The 19,233-nt window shown below is 37.7% G+C and overlaps 3 protein-coding genes across 3 annotated transcripts; 2 read left to right on the forward strand and 1 right to left on the reverse strand.

Moving 5' to 3' along the window:
• LOC109728092 (basic salivary proline-rich protein 3-like) lies at nucleotides 7,008-7,535 on the forward strand. The gene has a single exon (XM_020258393.1). The coding sequence runs from the start codon at nucleotides 7,008-7,010 to the stop codon at nucleotides 7,533-7,535; it is 528 nt and encodes a 175-aa protein (XP_020113982.1).
• LOC109728099 (basic salivary proline-rich protein 3-like) lies at nucleotides 9,082-9,738 on the forward strand. Its single transcript, XM_020258406.1, has one exon. The coding sequence runs from the start codon at nucleotides 9,082-9,084 to the stop codon at nucleotides 9,736-9,738; it is 657 nt and encodes a 218-aa protein (XP_020113995.1).
• On the reverse strand, nucleotides 10,921-14,073 carry LOC109726326 (receptor protein kinase TMK1-like). Its single transcript, XM_020255866.1, has 2 exons — nucleotides 11,998-14,073; nucleotides 10,921-11,696 (listed from the first exon to the last, which is right to left on the reverse strand). The coding sequence occupies exons 1-2, from the start codon at nucleotides 14,060-14,062 to the stop codon at nucleotides 11,179-11,181; spliced, it is 2,583 nt and encodes an 860-aa protein (XP_020111455.1). The 5' UTR covers nucleotides 14,063-14,073; the 3' UTR covers nucleotides 10,921-11,178.

Raw genomic sequence — 19,233 nt, forward strand, 5'->3', positions numbered from 1 at the left:
AGGTCTTGCTTTGTTCGAGTCTCTTCCGCGAGAAAGTGTACCGCCACAAGGTCCCTCTGGATGCACGAATGTTGGCAGCAATAAAGGTGGAAATTGCCCGAACCCTCCAAACCGTTAAACGGCATGTCAAGTAGCTTCTATCACAGTGGTATATGCGTGCGTCAATTCAAATGAATAATTTGCAGTAGCTTGTGTTGAAATAAAAATATGTGAATTTGCACATTTGAGGATACTGATGCTATTTTCGGTTTATTTGTTTATTTATAAAGATGTGCTTGTAAGCTATTTGAGTCTCTCAATCAATTATTTATCTCTTGGGCTATTGAAACTATTTAAAAATACACTATTGAAGCTATTCTTGCATTTTCCTTGTATATTTAAAAAGTTGTGTATGATGAAGATTGTGACTGTTTCTATACTTTAATGAATTGAAAAAATATTATTTTGTCGTTTTCTTTTTTGAAAAAACTAGTCTAACATAAGTACATCGATGTTTATTCATCTACTTTGATATTCCTAGATACCCCTATGCGGGGGCTTTCCCTCCAGGGAAGGGAAAAAAAAGAGAAAATCCTAGACTTAATTACCTTTCAATGTGAGCAATGGGCATTTGTAATGTTTTTTCCTTGAAAAATATTAGAAGATATTAAATACTTCAACAGAGATATATTCCTTCATAAAAATGTGTGTATATATATAGTTGTAATATAATGCCACAAAAACCAAAAACGTGTACTAGCACAGCACAAAATTGAAATTGAAAAACTGAATAATCAAATAAATCTATCGGTTTCATAATGAACGCAAAAATTTTACTATACCAATTCAAATTGGTACATAATAGAAATTCATAAACTGACGCCTCCTAATTCACCATATTTAGCTGCAATTGCATAGGCATTTCAAGTTTGACATATAGCTATTATTAACGACCATCTCTAGAGCAAGTGGCAAAGGGTTTGGTGGTTGGTACCCAAGACCCAAGTTCGAATCCTAGTTGATTCACATTTTCAGCTAAGTTTATTTTTAAATAAAATAAACGAAACGGGTAGCGTGTTATTTATCTCTCTCAAAAAAAAGACATATAGCTGTTATTTAAAAAAAAAAAAAGAGGTTCTATTGACTATTCAAATTCTTCAATTTTGTTTGAATTGGACCTAAATTTAGAATAAAGTTAAAATTTTGAATTTTGTTTTTTGAGAGATAGGTAGCACGCTACCCGCTTCGTTTATTTCATTTAGAAATAAACTTAGCTGAAAATGTGAATTAACTAGGGTTCGAATTTGGACTCGGATACTAACCATCAAGTCCTTTACCATTTGCTCTAAAGACGGTCGGTGAAATTTTGAATTAGATAGTAAAGTCTCAAGGTGACTTGGACCCATCAAACGTAGCCTAATCTCTCGACTAGATTCAATATACATATATTATGTTACACCCCAAAATTTAGACACTTCCCTGGACTATGCGAGAAACTGTACGAGATTTTCCCATGCATCCATTTTACTAAGAAGGTACATCCACATTTCTAAAGTAGGTACATTATAAATACCCACCTCTTTGATAACATTTTCCATGTATCAAAACCTAAGTACTATAATATTCGCATATTAAGTTCTTTATCGATCGATCAAACCTTACGAGAGAGGAAGAGACGGCGAAAGGGCATGTGATGGAGGCGCTGGGGACTCTCGCCCTATTTGTTTGTAGCCAGTATTCTATTTTAACTCATGCGAGACCCTTGGATGAGCTAGCAAGTTGGTCGTCGGAGGTCTGGATCTGCTCGAGTCAATTCCGCAAGGAAAATCGCCGCCACCGAGCCCTTCTGGGTGCACGTATGGCTCTGCCAGGGGAGGGAACTGCCCGAGCCCGCCGCACGCATAAATGTCATGCAGTTAAACTGTATTTGCAGTCGTACGTACTTTTGTCAAAATGAATAAACTCAAAGGATTGAAATAAAAGTATGTAATAAACTCGGAGGATTGAAATAAAAGTATGTACAAGTACGCATCTTCGAATACTAATGCTACAGGAGTTTATTCTTTTTCTCTGTGCTTATATCTAGTATATATGAGTCGCACTACTTGATTAATAACATTTAATTATTGCAGTCACTCGATCTTAAGAGGGTGGTGATTACTGTGACTATGGTTGTTTCTTTTTTGCAAAAAAGTTCTGTTTTCTCAGAACAGCCGATTTAGCTTTCTTGGAGAATTCCACAATATAAATGTAGATTAATTATTCAAATTTATATAGAAAAATCCTTGTTCGCTTAAAGGGCTAGTATCTTGCCATGTAGTGGGAGGCTAGGTTGGGATAAGCGCTGTATCTATACGCTTTAAGTAAATTTGTTGTATATTTTTAATAGTTCAAACATTTGAAATTAATGATCAGCGCCTACGATCCAACAAATCTCACTAAAATCTTTATGGGTACGTACGTACGTAGTTAAGAGTGCAGCGCCAGAATTTTTTTTTTTTTTTTTCTTTTGAGGAAAAGATAGCACACTATAAACTAAGCTATAAGGGTGAGGCAACACAGGAGTGCCGGAGCTTTTTTGGAATTACGTATCTCATAAGAGCTTTTCTACAAACAAGAAGTTCTAATATAACTAAAGCTCACGAGCCACAACATGTGACTCTTGCAAGCAAGGATGCAAAAAGACCGGGTCAGAATCAAGTCAAGTTTAGTCCGGACCCAACTCCGACAAATTTATCGGCAGCTGTGAGTCTCAATTGGCACTGGGGACTACTTAATGTGACAGGATTAAATTCTATATAAATCATTTTTAAATCTCACAGATAAAATTACATAAATTAACTACCACATGTGTCATTTTTGTATGGAGATAGACTTCTATACAATTTATAGTACCGAAGCTTCGATATTATAATCTCGTTTTCAATCTTAAAATATTCAAATAAACTATCTATATCATTAAAACTAATTTAAGGCATTTAAAATTTTTAGAAATAAAATTTTATATTTTTTTCACATAGTTTACTTTATAATCAAATCATTTCAAATTATCAATTTTCAATGACTATTATGGCGAATTTATAATTTAATGGTGTACTAGAATATAAATTTATTTAAATTTTGATATAAAATACTTTAAACTATCTAAATCAAAATCAATATCCTTGATCTTAAATTTTAAAGTTTTATTCTTAAATTTTAAAGATTGTTTAAAGTATTTTATATCAAAATTTAAATAAATTTATATTCTAGTACACCATTAAATTATAAATTCGCCATAATAGTCATTGAAAATTGATAATNAAATTTTAAAGATTGTTTAATTTCAATCGTTCATTTTGATATAATTTACTTACTAAATAAACGATGTCGAAAAAAATTAAAATTATATCTCTAAAAACTTCACATATCCTATATTATATGTAACTGTGTGAATCGTTGATTTGAACATCCTAAAATCGAAAATGAAACTATAATACCGGAGCTCCGATACTACAGATAGTATAGTAGCTTAATTCCGGTTAATACATATATATGTATACTAAGAAAAAAGAAAAAAGTAATTAGATGAGCGTAAAAAAAAAAAAAAGAGTTGGTACTTTGATGATAAAAACATAAAATTTAAACTCATTTTGACTATACTCAACTAAAAATATTGAGTAACAATTGAACACAACTATCGACCGTCCCTAGAGTAAGTGGCAAAGAACTTGATAGTTGGTACTTGAGACCCAAGTTCGAATTCTAGTTTATTCATATTTTTAGCTAAGTTTATTTCTAAATGAAATAAACGAAACGAGCAGGTGCTTCCTAATCTCTCTCAAAAAAAAAAAAAAAAACACAACCACTTTTGCGTACGGACGTGTACTGCCGTAGAGAAATGCACCGGTCAATTCCATTGGCCTTCAAAAGTCAAAACATAAATTAATGTGCTTGCATTTACCCTTCTATTTCCTCCTCTTTTTAATTAACTTGCAATTCATGTGGAACAAGGTTGATCAAATCCAAGGGAGACGTGTCCTTTTAACTTTGAGGAATGTACGTAGTAGCTTGATCAATCCCCTTGTACAAGCACCACGACGTCTCAGTCGGAGTAGTGTGAAATTGAATGACCCGATCCATTCAACTTGGCTCAAATTAGGACTATTGATTAGAACTCGATTAAAAAATTTAGACCCTTTTTGCAATGGGAAGTTCCTATTGTTTCTCATTATACTTACCACGCAAATACCATTTTCCAACATTAGTGGACTATAAAATGCCCACGTCCTTGTATAGTTTCGATCAAACCATACACTGAATAAAAAAAAGAGAGGTATACATAAAAAGCTTAGAAGGAAAAAAAAAAAAAAAAAAAAAGGGGAAAAAAAAATGGAAAAAGGGTATAAAGCGATGGTAGTTATGCTGATCCTCATATTGTTGATATGTAGCTCACATTCTCCCTCGGCGGCGAGGCCGTTAGATGGGGAAAATGGTCAGTTAGGAGTCGGAGGTGATCTGGTTGTGTTCGGGTCCCTTCTGCAGGGACAGATTCTGCCAACGGGACGCTCGCGTGAGTCCCTTCCTCTTTCGACTCATGCAAGGCCGTTGGAAGGACAAGATTATAGGGTAGGTGTCGAAGGTCTGAATCTGCTCGAGTCTCTTCCACAAGGACAAGTGCCGCCAATGGGCCCTTCTCCGTGCACTAGCGGCTCCGCCAAGGGAGGGAAGTGCCCGGGTCCCCCAGGAGCATAAGCTTTGCGCGGTTAACGGCATTTGCAGTGATGATTGACTCATAGTGAAAACGTTACTTACGACAAAATGAATAATGTTGCAGTGTTTACATAAAAGAGTGGAAATGTATGCATGTTAATTCGGATATTAATACCATTTGCTTTGTTCTTTAATTTCTACTTATATCTAGCTAGTATGTGTCAAACGATTTGGTCAATAACAAGTTGTTACAATTATTAATGAATTTATTTACGAAATGGTGAATATTGTGACTGTGGTTGCATTTTCTTTCTCTCTCTCTCTCTCTCTTTTTTCTTTTTTGTTTAATTTTTCTCAGGCAACCTATATAAGTTGTCTTTAAAAGAGTTCTACAAAAGAACCAACTGTTACTAACGCAGGTGCCAAATAATTTAATGATTGGTATTTAAGGTTTCAAATTCAAACTTTAATAATTTTACATTTTCAATTTCATTAAAAAAAAAAAGAAATGGGTACGTAGTATGCAACCCTTCTCTCTTAAAAAAATAGAGTTCTACTGTATATATAAAATAGGAGCTCAATTCTATATATGAATGACAAAAATATAAAAGGTATATTTATCCTTCCATTTTAAATAGAAACTCATACTAAAGTGCCCATCGGTATGTAGTTAGGAAGAGCTTTTTTGGAAATAGAAATCTCGTGAGGGATTTTCAGCAATTAGAGGACAAATTCTTTTTTTCTCTATCAAATTAAATAATTATAATTAAATAAAATATATTTATTTTATGTATACAATCAAATTATATAAAATACATAAGAAAATTTAATTTTTAAGAATTTTGTGAAAAAAAAGCTTTGAACGCACACTTTAACTAATCTATACTATATCTATACTAAATATAAAAGAGCGAACAGAAATTTTGGATTTGTCAAGTTTTGTTTCAAAAATGTCCTTTCCATTCTCAAAATGCATCTTTACTTTAAATAACTGTTATAAAATAATTTTTTAAATTATCAATTTATACAATTTAAGTTTCTAAACTAATTTAAATTTTAGTAAATTGAAACTAATGAATCTACTATAATTTTTCTTATTTTTCTATCAAAATTAGATGATAATGATTAATTAAATTTTTTAACCTATAAATTTAACTTTCCTAATATATTTCCATTATAATTTTTAACTTAAACTATTTAAATTTTTAAATCTACTTATATTTAATAGATAAGCCTAACGTTACTAACTTATCCATCTATATATATATGACAAATTAGATGATTATAATTAAACAAATTTACTTCTTTAAATTATAATCAAATTCTACGAAATATATAAGTAAAAAAAAAAATTTGCTGAAAAATGTGTATTGCACGTGTACTTTAATTAGTATACATATAAAAAAAAAAATCGGTGATATATTTAAATATTTTATTTCACGTACAAAATTAAATTCAACAAAATACATAAGTAAAACTATTTTCTTAAGTTTTCGTGTGCGTGCGTGCGTAATGCGCGTGTTGCGCATGCACACATTCAGATCGAGCAACGGTAAGCTCGAGTCAAACCTAGAAAGTTTTAAGCAGGGTCACATGGGGGTTGACCCGACCCAACGAAATGAACCAGAAAATATGACCCGACCCATGTTTGTATCCATACACAGAACCTGTGAGGAGAAATTAAAAAAAAAAAACTAAAAAGCAATATACATTCAGCAACAGTTGAACACAACCACTTCCTCATACGGACGTGTACGGCACTAGAGACATGCAATGGTCAATTAATCCGATGGCCTTCAAAAGTCAAAACATAAAGTGTGCTTGCATTAATTACGCTTCTATTTCCTCCTTTTTTTCTAATCAACATGCAATTTACGTGGAACAAGTTTGATCAAATCGAAGGGAGACGTGTCCTTTTTAACTTTGAATGCAGTAGCTTGATCAATCCCGTACTACAAACAAGCACCACGAAGTCTCAGTCGGAGTAGTGTGAAATTGAATGACTCGATCGATCGGGTCCATTCAACTTGGCTCAAACTAGGACTTTTGACTCGAACACGATTAAAAAATTTGAACACTTTTTGCAATGTGGGGAGTTATGGAGGAAACGAATGAGTTCCTATTGTATTTTCGTTGTAATTACCATGCAAATACCAATTGCCAACATTACTCGGTTATAAAAATGCCGCTTCATTGAATTGCTCTCCATCAAGTTTTGTATACCGAATCAAAAGGGGAGAGATATAGAAGTTAGTAAAAAAATGGCAAAAGAGTGCAATGTGATGGAAATGATACTGATTCTCATAGTGTTAACATGTAGCTCACATTCTCTTTCGATGGCGAGACCGTTGGAAGGCAAGAGGGGCCAGTTAAGAGGTGATGTGGGTATGTTCGAGTCCCTTCCACAAGGACACATTCCTTCAACGGGACATTCGGGCTGCACTAATGACCCCAACAACAAGAATGGATTTTGTCCGAACCCGCCGCAAGTCGGAGGTGATCGGAGCGTAGTGTTTGAGTCCCTTCCGCAAGGACAAGTTCCTTCGACAGGGTACTCAGGCTGCACCAATGACCCCAACAATGAGGATGGATCTTGCCCAAACCCGCCGCTAGTCGGAGGTGATCTAGGTGTAGTGTTCGAGTCCCTTCCACGAGGACAGGTTCCTCCGCCAGGGCACTCGAATTGCACCAATAATCCCAACAGCAAAAATGGGTCTTGTCCGAATCCACCGCCAATCGGAGGTGATCTGAGTGTAGTGTTTGAGTCCCTTCCGCAAGGACAAGTTCCTTCACCAGGGCACTCGGGCTGTACTAACGACCCAAACAACCAGAAGGGGTCTTGTCCAAACCCGCTACAAGGTTAAAAACATCATGTGGTGATTTGCTTACACGGTATTGATGATTCGTGAGATCAATACAGAGGATTAGAATAACAAAGCATAACAATATAGAGGATTAGAATAACAACGCGCGTAGCGTGCATGTGCCTGGTGTCTGTGGATTAACAGTATGTTTATTTGTTTCTTCTTTATCATAAGATATGTTGCTTGTCTTAAGTGCTTTTACCTGGCGCAAAAGTTCAAACACCATTAATGAAATCACTAGTGAAGAACCGGCGCGTTGTGGCGGAATATATAAATAAAATAAATAATAGTAAAAAAAAGAGTCAAAAAATTATATAAAAAAATAACTAAAAAATAAACAATTATTGCTGTAATAAAAATATAAAAATAAATTATAAGAAAGATTAAAAAAAATAAAGGCAAAAATCATACTAATAAAAAATTATATATAATTNTCTACTTATATTTAATAGATAAGCCTAACGTTACTAACTTATCCATATATATGGCATATGACTAGATGATTATAATTAAATAAATTTACTTCTTTTATAATCAAATTCTACGAAATATATAAGTTTTTTTTTTTTGGGTGAGAAATGTGTATTGCACGTGTACTTTAATTAGTATACATAAAAAAAAAAAAATGGGTGATATATTTAAATATTTTATTTGACGTACAAAATTAAATTCAACAAAATGCACAAGTAAAACTATTTTCTTAAGTTTTCGTGTGCGTGTGTGTGTAAAGCGTGTGTTGCACATGCATACATTCAGATCGAACAACGGTTAGCTCGAGTCAAACCTAGAATGTTTTAAGCTGGGTCACATGGGGGTTGACCCGACCCAACGAAATGAACCAGAAAATATGACACGACCCATTTATGTCCGTACACAGAACCTGTGAGGAGAAATTAAAAAAAAAAAACTAAAAAGCAATATATATTCAGCAACAGTTGAACGCAACCACTTCCTCGTACGGACGCGTACGGCACAAGAGAATGCACTGGTCAATTCCTACGGCCTTCAAAAGTCAAAACATAGAGTGTGCTTGCATTTACCCTTCTATTTCCTCCTCCTTTTTTTTTTTTTAAATCAACATGCAATTTACGTGGAACAAGTTTGATCAAATCCAAGGGAGACGTGTGACTTTTAACTTTGAATGCTGTAGCTTGATCAATCCCGTACTACAAGCACCACGAAGTCTCAGTCGGAGTAGTGTGAAATTGAATGACTCGATCGATCGGGTCCATTCAACTTGGCTCAAACTAGGACTTTTGACTCGAACACGATTAAAAAATTTGAACACTTTTTGCAATGTGGGGAGTTATGGAGGAAACGAATGAGTTCCTATTGTATTTTCGTTGTAATTACCATGCAAATACCAATTTCCAACATTACTCGGTTATAAAAATGCCGCTTCATTGAATTGCTCTCCATCAAGTTTTGTATGCTGAATCAAAAGGGGAGAGATATACAAGTAAGTAAAAAAATGGCAAAAGGGTGCAGTGTGATGAAAATGATACTGATTCTCATAGTGTTAATATATAGCTCACATTCTCTTTCGATGGCGAGACCGTTGGAAGGCCAAAGGGGCCGGTTAAGGATCGGAGGTGATCTGGGTGTGTTTGAGTCCCTTCCGCAAGGACAGGTTCCTTCAATGGGGCACTCAGGCTGCACTAATGACCCCAACAACAAGAATGGATTTTGCCCGAATCCGCCGCAAGTCGGAGGTGATCTGGGTGTAGTGTTCGAGTCCCTTCCGCAAGGACAGGTTCCTCCGCCAGGGCACTCGAATTGCACCAATAATCCCAACAACAAAAATGGGTCTTGTCCGAATCCACCGCCAATCGGAGGTGATCTGAGTGTAGTATTTGAGTCCCTTCCGCAAGGACAAGTTCCTTCAACAGGGCACTTAGGCTGCACCAACGACCCAAACAATAAGAAAGGGTCTTGCCCAAACCCGCCGCAAGTCGGAGGTGATCTGGGTGTACTGTTCGAGTCCCTTTCGCAAGGACAGGTTCCTCCACCAGGGCACTCGAATTGCACTAATAATCCCAACAACAAAAATGGGTCTTGTCCGAATCCACCGCCAATCGGAGGTGATCTGAGTGTAGTGTTTGAGTCCCTTCCGCAAGGACAAGTTCCTTCACCAGGGCCCTCGGGCTGCACTAGCGACCCAAACAACAAGAAAGGGTCTTGTCCAAACCCGCCACAAGGTTAAAAACATCATGTCATGATTTGCTTACACAGTATTGATGATTCGTGAGATCAATACAGAGGATTAGAATAACAAAGCATAACAATATAGAGGATTTGAATAACAACGCGCGTAGCGTGTATGTGCCCGGTGTCTGTGGATGTATGTGGGTACTCATACTCGTTAACAATATGTTTATTTGTTTCTTGTTTTATCATAAGATATGTTGGTTGTCTCAAGTGCTTTTACCTGGAGCAAAAGTTCAAACACCATTGAAATCATTCTTGCATTTATTTTTATGTTAATTTTTCAGAAGTTGTGTCTTAGGCCGAACATTGTCAGTGTTTTCAAGTAGTTTCTGTGATGCGGTCCGGTCACTTCACAAAGAATGTGATGTAATTATGAGCAATTAATTAGAAGCATCAAAATTCCAACAATTCAATTATGTGAACCAGAAATTGTTCCCACACAGTAAGTATACCAGCATACTATGATAAAACCTCTATTTTATCTCTTCATCACACTAGGTTTATAATATAATAGCACTTCAACTCGATCGTTAATTAATTATGGCTACACGCTTGCTCACAAAATTCTTGGTTTATATCCAGTATCGAGTAAGAATAGCCGTAAAACTAACTTTCATGTGATGATTAAGAAAATAAGAAACTGATTAAAGCAAATAGAGCAGCACACCTATGTTTATTCTTAGTTACAAGTACTATTTTGAATCCTAGCTAGATAGATGCTTCCGAGCCATTGTGACGTGGATGTCATTTAATAAAGCAAATCAAGAAAATGATCACGGATAAAATTTCCAGTAATAGGGCTTCCCACTACTAAGGCAAGGACTTGTATGATGTGATACTCACAATATGGGACGCACAAACTAAAATATTCGAAACTTCAGTATTTAGACAGCAACCTGAATAACAAGAGATTTGATATTCTGCTGGGGGATGGGGAAGTTGAACATCCATATTTCAGTGTTCGGGGTGATGCAGCAGGCAAACATGCGGATCACCTGCGATTTAGCACAGCAGCAGCTACACTTTTCTGAGGACAGGTGTCATCGAGCGTGACGATTAAGATCGAGTTCAAGCGAAGGAGAGCAAAAGAATAAATGATAAAATGAGATCGAAGTATATGTCGAGGTCATTGTTGTTACAAGAATCTCTTATAAAAGAACAAGAACATGCAGGATGAACTCTAAGATGTACCACTCAGCTACAATATAACATTTCGATCTATCTTTGAAATAAAACAACCATTAATAGCAAAAGAACACTTTGAAACTTCTCCCTGTAAAGATCAACATCATGAAACTGAAAAAAAAAAAAAAAAAATCTGCTAAATCAAACAAAACAATAAAGAAGACCAGGCATGAGAATTAATCGACAAGCCTATATAGATAACTCTCCCATATTGCCAATATTGTTTTCTCTTTTTTTCTTTCGATCTCTTCTATCTTGCATGTGCTGAGGTGAAGGATTCGGCGAAACCGGTGGGCCTCGCAGGAATGCTGCTCTGAGAGTTCTCCAAGTTTCCGATAGTTGAAACTGACTGGCTACTGTTCTCTAACTCCTTCCACCTCTGGAGTGCTTCAGGTAATGTCAAGTCCAAGTCGATCGTATATTCGTCGTCCAATTTGGGTTCCAACGGCTTCCATACTTCCGCCAACGAAGACAAGACATTAACGACCTGGCCCATGTCGGGCCTCTGCTGCGGCTCTCTTGAACAGCAGTGACAAGCCAACTCGGCAACCGTGAGAACGCTCTTTAGGGTTTCGTCGTCAAGGTCGATTGTTGGGTCGATGACTTCTTCGAAAGTAGCCTTGTTGATATGCATTCGTCTGAACCACGTCACCAGGTGCACGTTCTCCTCCGATTGGCTGTTGTCGAGAGCCTTTCGGCCGGTGATTAGCTCCATGAGGATTACTCCGAAGCTGAACACGTCGGCCTTGGTGGTCACACGGCCCGTCACTGCACGGTGGTAAATGCAGCATAAAATCACCAACATACAATATATAGCAGGAAATGTTTAGTGTTCTGGAAAAGATCTGATAGGCCCTGTTTCAGTTTTGAACACCAAATATAAAGCTTTTCATCCAAGTGCATTGTTTGTTATAGATACATTGCTTAAATCGCATGCATTTTCTTCTCTAATCATCATGAAAATTTTGTTGGTTCTTTTCTTTCTGAATGTTATATATTGATCCTGTGCAAATATTTGAACAGTATAAATAAGTAACATAGAAAAGCAAATACATAAATATAGATATACCTGCATACTCCGGTGCGAGATATCCGAAGGTGCCGGCAAGCCTCGTCTCAACTGAATATTTCCCATCTGGTGCATGCTTAACAAGCCCAAAATCCGCAACCTTAGCTTTCATATCATCCCCGAGAAGAATATTGGAAGGCTTCAGATCCCTGTGTATGAAGCTTTGATTAGCCAGGCTATGCAAATACTCGACGCCGCGAGCAACATCGAGTCCGATACTCAATCTCCTCTTCCAGTCCAACGGATTCAGCCCCTCGCTCTTCCAGTTGAAAAGATGTTGACTGAGCGTTCCTCTCGGCATGTACTCGTACACCAGGATCCTCTCACTCCCATCCAAGCAATAACCGAGGAGCGAGACCAAATGGCGGTGGCGAAGTCGCGTCAGGACCGAAATTTCCGACGTGAACTCGCTCAAACCCTTCGGGCCCGTCGCGCTGCTGCCCTCCATCCGCTTCACCGCGATCTTAGTGCCGTCGTCGAGCCCCCCTTTGTAGACCGTCCCGAACCCTCCCCGGCCCAATATATTGTCCTCGCTGAAGTTATTCGTCACGTTTCGAAGAACTTGAATCGAGATGACCATACTGCTCGGCTCGCCGACGTGAAAGTCACGAGGCCCACTACTCGTGCTGCTTACAGCTCCATTGAAGACCCCATTCAAGCCATTACCAGCCAGAGATATCTTGAGCATCTCCGCCTCCGAACCGGAGTGACCCGGGTGTATAACTATGCCGCTCGGAAGCCGAGACTTGCCGAAACAGAACTTGTTTCTCTTAGAATAGCAGAACACAAGCAATCCGACGAGGAAAGCCGCACCGATAACAGAACTGACGACAACGCCGATTAAATAGGACTTGTTGCTACCACCGCCACTATCCGATCCAGGAGAGCTCGACCCGTCTTTGCCGGGATTTATGTCCTTCCCGATATCGGGATTTCCTTCGGTTCTCACCACAACATTTCGGCGAAAAGCGGGGATTTTCCCCCAGAGAGAGTTATTTGACACGTCCAATTCTTTAAGTGAAGGTAAATTGGTAAGAGCTTCCGGAATTGTGCCGGTGAGGTTGTTTCCCGACAGTAAGAGCTTCTGCAGCGAAGGCAAAAGCCGAAAATCCGGCGAGATGGCGCCGTTGAGGCCCAGTTTCTGGAAATTAACAACAATCACGTCCCCTTTGGCATCGCAGGTGATTCCCAGCCAAGTGTTGCCGCACGGATCGTTACCGGGCCAATTCCTGGCGAATATCTCGGGGTACCCGAGAGAGCTGGCGATGGAGAGCATGGCGTTCACCCGCGGATCGCAATCGCCGGCGTCCGTTCGGCAGAAGCGCTCGGACGAAGGGAGGAGATCGATCTTCATGCGCGCGGCGTTCTTGAACGCGGGAACGGGCCCCTGGAGGAGGTTGTTGGTGAGCACGACGGTCCAGAGCGAGTCGAGCCCGGTGAGCGAGTCCGGGACCGGACCGGTGAGCTCGTTGTCTCGCAAGTCCAAGTCGGCGAGGTCGGTTAGGCGCGAGAGGTCGGGGATGGGGCCGGAGAAGGAGTTGGAGTGGAGCCAGAGTTGGCGGAGGCCGGTCATGTCGGCGACGGCGTCGATGGGCCCGGAGAGCTTGGCGGGGCCCCGCTGGTTGTTGAGGAGGAGGGACTTGACGGGAGAGGTCGAGAAGCTTCGGGGGATGGGGAGGGAGGTGAAGTTGTTGTCGTTGAGGAAGAGGGTGCGGAGGGAGGAGAGCGAGGGGAGGGAGGGGACGGGCCCGGAGAGCGAGTTGCCCATCACCTCCAGCCGGACGAGCGCGGTCAGGTTCGCCACCGCGCCCGGGAGGCTCCCGGAGAGCCCGCGCCGCCCGATCTGGATCGCCGTCACGCGGGCGCCGCCGCCGCCGTCGGGGTCGCACCGGACGAGGGGCCACGAGCAGGGGTCGGCGTCGCTCGACCAGTTCAGGGCCGAGGCGGGGCGGAGCGCCGCCGCGAGGGCGACCATCGCCGCCGCGTCCCCGGCGTCCGCGGCGAGCGCCGGGGAGAGGACGATGAGAATGACGACGACGAAGAGAAGATGAGGTGCTGAGAGCATGGCGCTCTAGAGAGAGAAAGTGATGAAGAGAGAGAGAGAGAGAAAGAGAGAGAGGGTGGGGCTTAAGGTGCGGGGGCGGAGCGGGGGGAGGTGTGGAAAGCGTGGGAGGGGCGGGGACGAAGACGTAGTACTACGCCACTATTCGAATTCGGGGCGTTTCCGTTTTAGGAAAGTTTAGTACCTTTTATTCGGGGAAGTTATTGCGTCTGCCTAGTACTAGTAGTATTTGGACTATAAAAATTAAAAAGAGTAGGACCTTTGGGTACCCCAGGATAAAATTGGTGAATCTTTTGGAACCCACAGACGCAATGGTGGTGAGTTTGGTGGGTCCTACTAATTCGTGGTTGGGATATTTGGGTGTGTACTTGGGTGCAATGACCGGGTACGCACGACGGGGAATCGGAGTAGATGGGTTCTTCTTCGTTTGGTAATAAGTGGCTTAATTGCGCAGTTTTGGAAAGCAACAACGCGTAATAGCTGGTTTTATTTTCTTGTACGAAAATGCCCTCGTTCTGTTTCCTGCCTTTAACTGTTATAAGGGCGGAACCGTCAATTCGGCGGTTTGATTTGGGAACGTAACGCTCTTATTATAGTGGAAGGATCGCCGAGGGTGAATTGTTATTTTTGGAAAGATCGAGGAAATAAATTGTGTGGATTGGTGAAAATAATGTAAAATAATTTAATCATATTGCTGAATTCAAGTTCATTAGAGAAAATTTGGAACTAATAAATTTAATGGATTCCGTTCATTTTGTATTGGTCAATATTTTATTATCATAAACTATCTGAAGATTGTTAAGTAAATAAAAAAAAAAAATAGCGAAGGACTTGGATGAGTGAATAAGCACTTTTGTTTGGACGCATTTCCCTAATTTATTTGTCCAAACTGCCACGTGGAGGGGCCCAAACTCTTTACGTTTTCATAAAACTTAAAATAATTAAACTTAATATTGTGCTAAATAATAATAATTATTATTTTTATGAAGAGAGAATGGTTTACCGACCGTCCCTAAAACAAGCAAGTGACAAAAGACTTGGTGGTTGATACCCAAGATCTCAAGTTTGAATCCTAATTGATACACATTTTTAGATAAGTTTATTTCTAAATAAAATAAACAAAAAGGTAGCGTGGTAGTGCTACGGTGCTACATATCTCTCAAAAAAAAGAAGAGAGAATGGTTTGGGTCCCTTGGGATGCTCTCCCAAGGAAAATTGATGAGATGGCAATCCCATGTATATATTTTGGGACCCACCCTTGGGCTTCAAACTCTATTAAGAGACTGTTCCATAACGTATCGTTTGGTTCGGGGATAAGCAAAAAGTGACTATTCCACGAATAGGTATAAATTGAGGTATAAGCGGGAATTAAATTAATTTTGCATTTGGATGAAAATTGCGTTATTTCTAGAAATAAAAAAAATAGCGTTTGGTCAGGTAAGATGGAATAAGAATTAAAGTAAGTAGTGATAAATAAAAAAAAAATGATATTATCCTTCTTATTATATTTGAATTTGAATTTTGAAATTATATATAAATTTTAAAATTTTAAAATTTTAACTTTTAAATTTTAAAATTTTAAATTAAATTTTAAAAATTAAAATCTCAAAATTTAAATTTTAAATTTTAAATTTTAAATTTAAGATCAAATTTAAATTTGAAAAATATAAAATATCAAATTTTAAATTTCAAAAATTTAAAATATCAAATTTTAAAATTTTAATTTAAAATTTTGAAAATAAGAATAGTGGTGGTAAAAATTAATAAAAATAATTTATTATAATAAATTTATAAATTTGATAATAATAAATTTTTTAATAAATTAATAATTTTTTATTATTAATAAATTAATAATTTTTTAAAATTCTACTTAAACTTAAATTTAATAAAAATAATAATATTTAATCATATTTAAATATAATTTATTATAAAATTTATTATAATATTTAATGTTTAAATATAAATAATATGTATTAATATAGTACAATTAATAATTTTATAATAAAAATAATATATTATAATATATAACATATTATATTTATATAATTTAGTTTTAATTTAATTTATAATTTTAATAAAGTTTGAAATTAAACATTGGAATAACACTATTACATCAAAATGGTGGAATAGTAAATCTCTTACTATTCCGGAATAGCCGAGAATAGTAAGGTTTAACCGGAATAAAATATTCCGGCCAAAAATTATTTCGTTTGGCGGAATAGTGGGAATAACTTTTGTTATCCCCGCTTATATCGCCAACCAAACGGGGCCGCTGACACACCAGTAATCTTATACTTGCAGTACTAGACATGCTTCCAGATAAATTATTTTTTGGATGGTTAGGTTTGACGCGAATGGCAGATTGGTGTCATCTTGTTTCCATTGGAGGCAATCTTGTGTTTAAAGTTTCTTCGATCGCCCGATTCTCAAACTTCATGTGTGCTTCATGATCGATCTTCGTTGCAGGTAATCGGGTCAAATTTAATTTAGGCCATATTATTAGCAAATTAAACAAGTTAATTGGATGTAAATCGACTCACTTAGGGTGATCAATCAAGCAACTAACGGGCAACCCGAACCCGACCAATACGCGGCCTAAGGCTTGATTGTCTCCCATATTGACCTCTGTATACGAGATTGAATAACGACCGTGAATAATCGGTTCGAAGTTAAGGTGTGCAAGGAATAAGAACCAAAATGGAAATATGAAAACCAAGAAACGGTGGGAGGTCTAGTTAGTCAGATAATCTTGATCTCTGTTCGATTCGAAAACTCAACAGGACAAGTTAAGCAACTCAAGTTAGATCAGCTCGATTTGATTAGGGCTATAATCAATACAAATGCATCTTTCCCTTGTGCATGATTTCTAGTAGTATAATGCTGAAAAAGCAGGTAGTATTACCTGAGTGATCTTATTTGTTTCTGCTACGGTACTCTTGGGAATTACGGAGAGACTGAGTTCTCTATTTGTTTCCGTACGTAATATCATATTTAGCATATAATAATAAGTAGGTTATGATATCATTTCTACGCTATATATTTTCCAACGGCCCGTAGGCTTTGATATCTCAGAAGTCCAGCTGCGTAGGGCCACTTTTGCCACTGCAGGAACTGGGCCTAATTGCCCCCGTAATCGATGGGCCCAAGCCCATGTTTATAACTGGACTAATGCGTCATTACCATATCGCAGTGAGGGCAATATCGTAATTTCGCAAGCCACCTCCAAAAGTCGCCACAAACCATTCTCCGCCTCAGTGCGACGGTTAGCTATATCATCACCAGTTGAACGTTGACACGTGGGATCCGCTCAAAATAGGTGGGGCCCACGCCACGGCTTTATAACCATAGTACGCCCCGTGAAAGGAGATGGTCTTCGATCCTGCATTGGCACCGCCACCTTATAATATCTCAAGCAATCAAAATTTTCTCTTTAACAAAAAAAAAAAAATAACAAATTCCTTTTCCAAAATTATGATTAGATTGAAACATTTTGGATGCACAATTTTATTGGTTAGGAACATAACTGATATAATGCCGCCACGATATTTTAAACTTCCACCCATAAAAGAGTACTATAATGCGCCACAAGTAAAACTAACGCAAGAAGAACTTGCTAGCTTATATGCGACGATAGATCAAAAGCTCCCGCCGAGACAGAGTTGGGATGTTTCCCTTGAATTTTTTTTTTGAAAAAAAAATAGCAAATTATTTGTTTTATTCATTAAGCAAAATAAGTTTTCCTTGAAATTTTGTCTCCTAAAGAGTAGCATTGTTTGTTAATTAGCAAATTTTGGAAAGGCCACAAAATGACAAGCACATCACATGAGACACAGTATTATCGTTCCTAATTATGACTTTTCGTAGGAATTTATAAGCAGATGTTGACCTTTTTGTGCTCTATATTCCCGTGGTCAATGTACTACTTCGAGTGGAGAAATAGCTTGCGTGTACGATATTAATGCTGTTACACAGAAAGTTATAGTCCATATCAATCAAAATGATAATTTTATTTCCAACACACAAATTGTAAACTTGTTATTGATCTTGTTATATATATATATATATATATATATATATATATATATATATATTTGAGCTAGAATATTTTTAGAAATATCACCCACTTGGTGCTATTAAATTTTTAGCTTTTGGATCTACTCCTTGATTACTAATAGACTTTATATCAAACACTATTCCACCTACCATCATCTACCACCACCAATCATTATCATCCCAATCTTATATTTCTCCATCCAAGAATTAAAAAATTAAAAGCACCAACCTCTCAGTACTTTTAAGAGTATTCTAGCTCCACTCTCTCTCTCTCTCTCTCTCTCTCTCTCTCTATATATATATATATATAGAGTTGAGCTGGAATGCTATCAGTAGCAAACGGGCTCCGTTGCTATCCATTTGTTTTGGATGATGGAGCGTTCAAATCGACGATCGGCACCATTGAACATGATCTATATCACTTGAAGTATTTAGAAATTAAATTTCAAATCTTTTCGACATCATTTACCTAATGATCAAAGAGTTTCAAAATTAGTAATTTTAATGGTTGATATGAGGAGTTTTCTCGTTTAACGGTGTAAAGCTATCCAAATCAATTGAATTTTGGTTAGAAAATTCTTTAAACTATTTAGAACAAGATCTATACTCTCGATCATGATTACAATATTTCTATCATCACTTTTTAGAGAATATTCATTTTCAGCCATTCATTTTTACGCCCACTTGATGGACAAAACATAATATCGAAAAAGTATGAAATTTGATTTCTAAATATTTCAAGTGGTATAGATCATTTTCAACGGTACCGATCGTCGATTTGGAGGCTCCATCATCGAAAACAAATGGGTGGCAACGGAGACCGTTTACTACCGATAGTATTCCAGCTCAACTCTCTCTCTCTCGCTCTCTCTCTCTCTATATATATATATATAAGAGTAAAGGCACCACTTAGCTACGCTCAAATCAAAATAAGATCATCTCGAACTCACAAATGCTCCAACAAAATCATTTTCTTAGATATGTATGCATACTGTGATGTATTCAGATTCATAATTTTTATTCTATTACACATGACATATACGAAGCCCTGCCATGTACTTGCTAATAGACCATTATGCTATTTAATCGACTAAATTATTCGCTATGATATAAATTGTTAC

This window comes from Ananas comosus, linkage group 2 (genome assembly GCF_001540865.1).
Source record: "Ananas comosus cultivar F153 linkage group 2, ASM154086v1, whole genome shotgun sequence".
In the NCBI taxonomy this organism is placed as follows: Eukaryota; Viridiplantae; Streptophyta; class Magnoliopsida; order Poales; family Bromeliaceae; genus Ananas; species Ananas comosus.